Source organism: Nerophis lumbriciformis, unplaced genomic scaffold (assembly GCF_033978685.3).
Source record: "Nerophis lumbriciformis unplaced genomic scaffold, RoL_Nlum_v2.1 HiC_scaffold_49, whole genome shotgun sequence".
Lineage (NCBI taxonomy): Eukaryota > Metazoa > Chordata > Actinopteri > Syngnathiformes > Syngnathidae > Nerophis > Nerophis lumbriciformis.
This window is the reverse complement of record NW_027316591.1, coordinates 48,778-57,578: the sequence shown is the minus strand read 5'-3', so window position 1 is coordinate 57,578 and position 8,801 is coordinate 48,778. Positions and strand designations below refer to the sequence as shown.

Below are 8,801 nucleotides of genomic sequence, written 5' to 3'. Positions count from 1 at the left end.
ACTATTCTGATTCTGATTCTGATTCTGATTCTGACTTGCATTGTATAAATCAGCGGGAAAAAGACCCCAGTATTTCTTCTCACTCTTTAATCAGACAAAATCACACTTCTGAATTTGGATTAATCATGATTAATCACAGGTTATCGCTCACTTGCATTGTATAAATCAGCGGGAAAAAGACCCCAGTATTTCTTCTCACTCTTTAATCAGACATAATCAGACACTTCTGAATTTGGATTAATCATGATTAATCACAGGTTATCGCTCACTTGCATTGTATAAATCAGCGGGAAAAGGACCCCAGTATTTCTCATTCCTCACATTCCAGGGAACCACACATGATTAATGTAAAGGAGAATGTGCGCTCCCAATAATTAGCACGATTAATCTGAGTAGATACGTGATTAACGAGGCACTATTTTTGATTAATCGCAAGAGTCATCTCGTTAAATTTGACAGCCCCAATTCAAACACACGCAGTACAAAATTGTCCATAGCAAATTACTACAGTCGATGAAAAACCGGGTCCTCCTTTCGCTTGGTGAAATGTTGGCCATGACACTTGTGTCTATCCAGGTGTGCCATGCTGGTCTTCGTCCACAACTTGTCAGGGTCAGCACAGATTCTCTTGCCTCGCCGTGTGGTGAACCTGCCAGAAATCACCAAACAATCAACAGAACGAACCAGCAACTGAGAAATAAAGAAATGTGGAAAAACCTAAGAGTTGTTGTTTGAGTAGTCTAGAATAGCATTTACTCAACACTATGTTCCACACATTTAGAAAACCTTTACATTTGGGAAACGTCTTAAAACTTGAAATCTTAATTGTCGTCTGCGCCACACTGAATTAAAATGAGTCCATAAAGCCAGCCGAGTGCACGGGAATCATTCCGAGAAGAGAATGGATAAGCTGCTGATGGTGTGTTTGACGGAAAAAGGAGCTCGCAGCAATATGCCGAAGAAGAAGTCTGCTCTACAAGGTCAATGCTGTCCAGGATTGTTATGGAAACACTGCTCTTGTTTTTTGATACAATCTAGAAATCAGGTTTTCTTGTTAAAAAGTATGTTGCAGTTAGAGTTTCTTGTTAAAAAGTATGTTGCAGTTAGAGTTTCTTGTTAAAAAATATGTTGCAGTTAGAGTTTCTTGTTAAAAAGTATGTTGCAGTTAAGGTTTCTTGTTAAAAAGTATGTTACAGGTAGAGTTTCTTGTTAAAAAGTATGTTGCAGAAAGTGTTTCTTGTTAAAAAGTATGTTGCAGTTAGAGTTTTTTGTTAAAAAGTATGTTGCAGTTAGAGTTTCTTGTTAAAAAGTATGTTACAGGTAGAGTTTCTTATTAAAAAGTATGTTACAGTTAGAGTTTCTTGTTAAAAAGTTTGTTGCAGTTAGAGTTTCTTGTTAAAAAGTATGTTGCAGTTAGAGTTTCTTGTTAAAAAAGTATGTTACAGTTAGAGTTTCTTGTTAAAAAGTATGTTGCAGTTAGAGTTCCTTGTTAAAAAGTATGTTACAGTTAGAGTTTCTTGTTAAAAAGTATGTTACAGTTAGAGTTTCTTGTTAAAAAGTATGTTGCAGTTAGAGTTTCTTGTTAAAAAGTATGTTACAGGTAGAGTTTATGTTAAAAAGTATGTTGCAGAAAGTGTATCTTGTTAAAAAGTATGTTGAAGTTAGAGTTTCTTGTTAAAAAGTATGTTACAGTTAGAGTTTCTTGTTAAAAAGTATGTTACAGTTAGAGTTCTTGTTAAAAGGTATGTTGCAGTTAGAGTTTCTTGTTAAAAAGTATGTTACAGTTAGAGTTTCTTGTTAAAAAGCAAGTTACAGTTAGAGTTTCTTGTTAAAAAGTATGTTACAGTTAGAGTTTCTTGTTAAAAAGTAGGTTACAGTTAGAGTTTCTTGTTAAAAAGTATGTTGCAGTTAGAGTTTCTTGTTAAAAAGTATGTTACAGTTAGAGTTTCTTGTTAAAAAGTATGTTACAGTTAGAGTTCTTGTTAAAAAGTATGTTGCAGTTAGAGTTTCTTGTTAAAAAGTATGTTACAGGTAGAGTTTCTTTTTAAAAAGTATGTTGCAGTTAGAGTTTCTTGTTAAAAAGTATGTTGCAGTTAGAGTTTCTTGTTAAAAAATAGGTTACAGGTAGAGTTTCTTGTTAAAAAGTATGTTGCAGTTAGAGTTTCTTGTTAAAAAGTATGTTACAGGTAGAGTTTCTTGTTAAAAAGTATGTTGCAGTAAGAGTTTCTTGTTAAAAAGTATGTTGCAGTTAGAGTTTCTTGTTAAAAAGTATGTTGCAGTTAGAGTTTCTTGTTAAAAAGTATGTTGCAGTTAGAGTTTCTTGTTAAAAAGTATGTTGCAGTTAGAGTTTCTTGTTAAAAAGTATGTTGCAGTTAGAGTTTCTTGTTACAAAGTATGTTACAGTGAAGGAGTTTTGGGGGAATTGTTTGACTTCACTTAATTTCATCGGAGAAACTTGATTGGACGTACGAGTTAGGTTATGAGCTCTGGCACAGAACCGATGAGCCGGAGTATTACTTGAGGTTACGAAGAATTTGGAGCTGGATTTAGTTCTGTGCGAGATGGACACAAATATATATACCGATAAAATATTATACATATATATATATATATATATATATATATATATATATATATATATATATATATATATATATATACATTTATACATAGATGCGCATATATAGAAATATACATATATGTATATATATATATATATATATATATATATATATATATATATATATATATATATATATATATATATATATAAATATATACAGATCATAGTAAAAGAGTGTGGGTACTAGACTGGCCTGCCTGTAGTCCAGACATTGAAAATGTGTGAAGGCTAAAATATGAGAAGGGAGACTGTTGAACAACTTAAGCTGTACATCAAGCAAGAATGGGAAAGAATTCCACTTCAAAAATGTGTCTCCTTAGTTCCCAAACCTTTACTGAGTGTTGTTAAAAGGAAAGGCCATGCAACACACTGGTAAAAATGCCCTTTTTTGCAATGTGTTGCTGCCATTATATTCTAATTTCATGAATATTTGCAAAAAAAATAACAACATTTCTCAGTGTGAACATGAAATACCATTTACACAACGTGACAACTTCACTGCTTTTGGCTTTTGTCTTTGAAAAAAAAAACAATCACCTCAGTTCCCCCCGAACAAGAAAGAAAAGTGACTCACACCACAGCATGCAGAGAACAAGAGGGCGGCCTTTGCACGTAGTACTTGGTCAGCAGGTCCTGGTGGACTTGAGTGTCCCTGATCCTGCGGCAACAATCCGCTGGTCTACCTGGTTAAAAAAAAAGACATCAAATAAGACATCACGTCAAAGGCCAACACTGTGGACACGACACTAACCTCCAGCTGAGACCATGACGGCCAGCAAGAAAAGGGAGAACAAGCTGAGCGCTGCCATGGCAGGTGTGGGAGATCATCAGGTGTGAAGTGGATGTTTGTGTCTTTAAAGCCCACTCTGAGTGGATGTCACTCACACGTGAAGAATACTTGCAATACTGGAAATATTCACGGCTTTTTCCTCCCACGGAAGAAAGCCACACAGCCGTTGACCTCTTTTCACTGCTGAGTGGCCTACTTTCCTGCACCACCCGAACTACAATATCTTATTTGGACTGCGAGAGGCAATGATGAGAGATATAGCAGATTAGTCTTGCTTAACAAGTGGCCGGCTAGCTTCTGTAGACAACAGGGACTAACGTTTATTGATAATTGGCCCTCTTTCTGGGGCTTGCTTGCTGATGAGAGACGGCCTTCACCCTAACCAGGAAGGTGCCATCATCCTGTCAAGGAACATAGACTACTGTTTAAGTCACACTTGACTAACTACACTAGAGCAAGCCCGGTCACAGGCAATTACAGAGTCTGCTAGTCCGGGTGAGGAGTCAGTTAAGCTAGAACTAGCCAGCGCCAGGCTGGATAATCCCTGCACGCATAGCATTTCCATCCATCCATCCGTCTTCTTCCGCTTATCCGAGGTCGGGTCGCGGGGGCAGCAGCCTAAGCAGGGAAGCCCAGACTTCCCTCTCCCCAGCCACTTCGTCCAGCTCTTCCTGTGGGACCCCGAGGCGTTCCCAGGCCAGCCGGGAGACATAGTCTTCCCAACGTGTCCTGTGTCTTCCCCGCGGCCTCCTACCGGTCGGACGTGCCCTAAACACCTCCCTAGGGAGGCGTTCGGGTGGCATCCTGACCAGATGCCCGAACCACCTCATCTGGCTCCTCTCGATGTGGAGGAGCAGCGGCTTTACTTTGAGCTCCTCCCGGATGGCAGAGCTTCTCACCCTATCTCTAAGGGAGAGCCCCGCCACCCGGCGGAGGAAACTCATTTCGGCCGCTTGTACCCGTGATCTTGTCCTTTCGGTCATAACCCAAAGCTCATGACCATAGGTGAGGATGGGAACGTAGATCGACCGGTAAATTGAGAGCTTTGCCTTCCGGCTCAGCTCCTTCTTCACCACAACGGATCGATACAGCGTCCGCATTACTGAAGACGCCGCCCCGATCCGCCTGTCGATCTCACGATCCACTCTTCCCCCACTCGTGAACAAGACTCCGAGGTACTTGAACTCCTCCACTTGGGGCAAGATCTCCTCCCCAACCCGGAGATGGCACTCCCCCCTTTTCCGGGCGAGAACCATGGACTCGGACTTGGAGGTGCTGATTCTCATCCCAGTCGCTTCACACTCAGCTGCGAACCGATCCAGTGAGAGCTGAAGATCCTGGCCAGATGAAGCCATCAGGACCACATCATCTGCAAAAAGCAGAGACCTAATCCTGCAGCCACCAAACCAGATCCCCTCAACGCCTTGACTGCGCCTAGAAATTCTGTCCATAAAAGTTATGAACAGAATCGGTGACAAAGGGCAGCCTTGGCGGAGTCCAACCCTCACTGGAAACGTGTCCGACTTACTACCGGCAATGCGGACCAAGCTCTGACACTGATCATACAGGGAGCGGACTGCCACAATCAGACAGTCCGATACCCCGTACTCTCTGAGCACTCCCCACAGGACTTCCCGAGGGACACGGTCGAATGCCTTCTCCAAGTCCACAAAACACATGTAGACTGGTTGGGCAAACTCCCATGCACCCTCAAGGACCCTGCCGAGAGTATAGAGCTGGTCCAAAGTTCCACGACCAGGACGAAAACCACACTGTTCCTCCTGAATCCGAGGTTCGACTATCCGGCGTAGCCTCCTCTCCAGTACACCTGAATAGACCTTACCGGGAAGGCTGAGGAGTGTGATCCCACGATAGTTAGAACACACCCTCCGGTTCCCCTTCTTAAAGAGAGGAACCACCACCCCAGTCTGCCAATCCATATGCATAGCATAGCATTTCTCGTAGAATAATACACAACTCACATAATGTTTTTTTCTGTTGTGACTGTGTCAGAGGTACACATGCATTCTACTGAGGTGGCAAATTATGATGCGTTCAGTTTCTCGCAGCACCAAGCAAACAATCTGATAATTCCCGTCATATCAATTCCTAGATAAGGTTGAAACTATTTAAAGTGCACTATGCATAATAAACGCAACATTATTAATATTGCTACTACGGATGAATTTAAATAAAAACTTGTCATAACAACCCAATACCTATAATATGGGCTTTTTTTTTTTTTAGGGGCGGTATAGCTCGGTTGGTAGAGTGGCCGTGCCAGCAACTTGAGGGTTCCAGGTTCGATCCCCGCTTCTGCCATCCTAGTCCCTGCCGTTGTGTCCTTGGGCAAGACACTTTACCCACCTGCTCCCAGTGCCACCCACACTGGTTTAAATGGAACCTAGATATTGGGTTTCACAATGTAAAGCGCTTTGAGTCACTAGAGAAAAAGCGCTATATAAATATAATTCACTTCACTTCACTTCCCTTAAACATAAGATCATTGTGCATCTCCTCCTAACTATACGAATGCACATATTGCCCGTCCCCTTAAAAGGGGTTGGGGGGTCGCAGTAATATACAATGAAAACTTTAACCTTACCCCTAACCAAAATATTAAATATAAATCGTTTGAGGTGCTTACTATGAGGTCTGTCACACCGCTGCCTCTCTACCTGGCTGTTATCTACCGCCCCCCAGGGCCCTACTCGGACTTTATCAGCGAATTCTCAGAGTTTGTTGCTGATCTAGTGACGCACGCAGACAATATAATCATAATGGGGGACTTTAATATCCATATGAATACCCCATCGGACCCTCAGTGCGTGGCGCTCCAGACTATAATTGATAGCTGTGGTCTTACACAAATAATAAATGAACCCACACATCGCCACGGTAACACGATAGATCTAGTGCTTGTCAGGGGTGTCACCACCTCCAAAGTTATGATAATCCCATATACTAAAGTAATGTCCGATCATTACCTTTATAAAATGTGAAGTTCTGACTCATTGTCAACAAGCTAATAATAATAATAACTGCTATAGCAGCCGCAACATTAATGCTGCCACAACGATGACTCTTGCTGACCTACTGCCTTCGGTAATGGCACCATTCCCTAATTATGTCGGCTCTATTGATAACCTCACTAACAACTTTAACGACACCCTGCACGAAACCATTGATAGTATAGCACCGCTAAAGCTAAAAAGGGCCTCTAAAAGGCGCACCCCATGGTTTACAGAAGAAACAAGAGCTCATAAATGATCATGTAGAAAGTTGGAATGCAAATGGCGCGCTACTAAACTTGAGGTTTTCCATCAAGCATGGAGTGATAGTTTAATAACCTATATACGCATGCTTACCTTAGCTAAAGCTAAATATTAGTCAAATCTCATCCGCCTCAACAAAAACGATCCTAAATTTTTGTTTAGTACAGTAGCATCGCTAACCCAACAAGGGACTCCTCCCAATAGCTCCACCCACTCGGCAGATGACTTTATGTATTTCTTTAATAAGAAAATTGAACTCATTAGAAAGGAGATTAATGTCAAGTATCAAAGAAGAGAAGAATAAGTGATTATTACATTTTAACAGAAGTGTAGATAGAACATGTTAAAACAGAAAATAAGCAGATATTAACAGTAAATGAACAAGTAGATTAATAATCATTTTTTACGGTTTGTCCCTCATAAAGTGTACAAAATAATAGGTGTATAAATGACACAATATGTTACTGCAGACTAATTAGGAGTCTTTGTTTGTTTACTTACTACTAAAAGACAAGTTGACTATTTTATTTAAGGACTAAATGACAATAATAAACATATGTTTCATGTACACTAACATTTTTTGTACAAATAAAGACAATAAGACATTTGTTGTGGTCCCCTTTATTTAGAAAAGTGTTACGGCTCAGGCTCCTGCCAACGCCGCTCATCCGTCTGTGCGCACCTCGGGACACGCCAACGGGTGCGCACATCCAGGGACGCGCCGCGCACGTCCCCGCCCTGCAGCAGCCACCAGCTGCAATCACTCACCGGCAATCTACACTCCTGGGTCTGATGAGGGCAAGCTCAATAAAGGACCAGTGGACCCAAGGATCGGCGCGGGAACTTTAGTTTTCTCATGGTGTACCGTAAGCAACAAGCTTTATGCTCGATTCATGTTTCCTCTCCGTGCCTTGATTTGTCCCTTGTCTTCTCCCCGTGTCCCCGCAGTACCCTACGTCGCCTGTAAAGTGAGCTGTGCGTCTCACTTTCGCCTGGATCTCCCACTGGACTCTGACTGCCTCCTTCGTTCCTGGACCTTTCTCTCGCCCCTGGATTCTGACGCCTCACTCTCGCCCCGGATCATCTGCCTGCCTCTTGGACCCCTTTTGCCTTGCCCTCTTTGGACTTGTCTGCTCCCTCATCCAACAGAACGGTAATACACAACAGCTAACTACACACATAGTCTAACACCACTCACTCTAGGGTTTTGTCACACACTCCATTTCATTAGTTTAGTTTATATTAGTATTGTTTGTTATTATATATATATATATTGAATATACAATATATATATATAATAAATAATTGTACATACTGCCCCCTGGTGTCTGTTTGCCGTCACCTCCCCTTAGTCCAACCATAACAGAAAAGTATCGAATAGTATCAAAATACATTTTGGTATCGGTACTGGTACTAAATTATCGGTATCAGGACAACCCTAGTTCATGCACAATTATGTTCCTGCATTTATTTGAGTCTTATCAATTTATTCTACATGTGTGTGTGTGTGTGTGTGTGTGTGTGTGTGTGTGTGTGTGTGTGTGTGTGTGTGTGTGTGTGTGTGTGTGTAATGTGTTTAACCAGGACATGTTTGATTATTTCTGTACAATTTGTGGTGGACCAATAAACTTGTGGTGCTTTACAGGAAGTGATGCTCGGAGCAAAGTTCCACTGAAACGCCCCCTGGTGAGTGTGTGTGTGTGTGTGTGTGTGTGTGTGTGTGTGGTCACCTCACCTTTCCTGTGTGACAGGAAGTGCATGCAGTCGCAGCATTCTAGCACTTTCCAAGTTGTGCCACACCATGCTGCAAATACATTTTGCAAACCCCGTTTCCATATGAGTTGGGAAATGGTGTTAGATGTAAATATAAACGGAATAAAATGATTTGCATATTCCCATATTCAGTTGAATATGCTACAAAGACAACATATTTGATGTTCAAACTCATAAACTTTGCAAATAATAATTAACTTAGAATTTCATGGCTGCAACACGTGCCAAAGTAGTTGGGAAAGGGCATGTTCACCACTGTGTTACATGGCCTTTCCTTTTAACACCACTCAGTAAAGGTTTGGGAACTGAGGAGACACATTTTTGAAGCTTCTCAGGTGGA

At 41.4% G+C, this 8,801-nt stretch overlaps 1 protein-coding gene across 1 annotated transcript; it reads right to left on the bottom strand.

Annotated features, from left to right (window-relative positions):
• Positions 1 to 265: 265 nt before the first annotated feature.
• LOC133618975 (monocyte chemotactic protein 1B-like) lies at positions 266 to 3,494 on the bottom strand. The gene is made up of 3 exons (XM_061979833.2): positions 3,375 to 3,494; positions 3,198 to 3,306; positions 266 to 649 (listed from the first exon to the last, which is right to left on the bottom strand). The coding sequence occupies exons 1-3, from the start codon at positions 3,430 to 3,432 to the stop codon at positions 505 to 507; spliced, it is 312 nt and encodes a 103-aa protein (XP_061835817.2). The 5' UTR covers positions 3,433 to 3,494; the 3' UTR covers positions 266 to 504.
• Between the last annotated feature and the right edge of the window lie 5,307 nt (positions 3,495 to 8,801).

What these genes read in the sequence shown, in the direction of transcription:
- LOC133618975 (XM_061979833.2), bottom strand. Translation starts at nt 3,432, where the DNA reads ATGGCAGCGCTCAGCTTGTTCTCCCTTTTCTTGCTGGCCGTCATGGTC. An exon ending in CGTCATGGTCTCAGCTGGAG is followed by an intron (nt 3,307 to 3,374) that starts GTTAGTGTCGTG and finishes TTTTTTAACCAG; the next exon opens with GTAGACCAGCGGATTGTTGC. An exon ending in TGTTCTCTGCATGCTGTGGT is followed by an intron (nt 650 to 3,197) that starts GTGAGTCACTTT and finishes GATTTCTGGCAG; the next exon opens with GTTCACCACACGGCGAGGCA.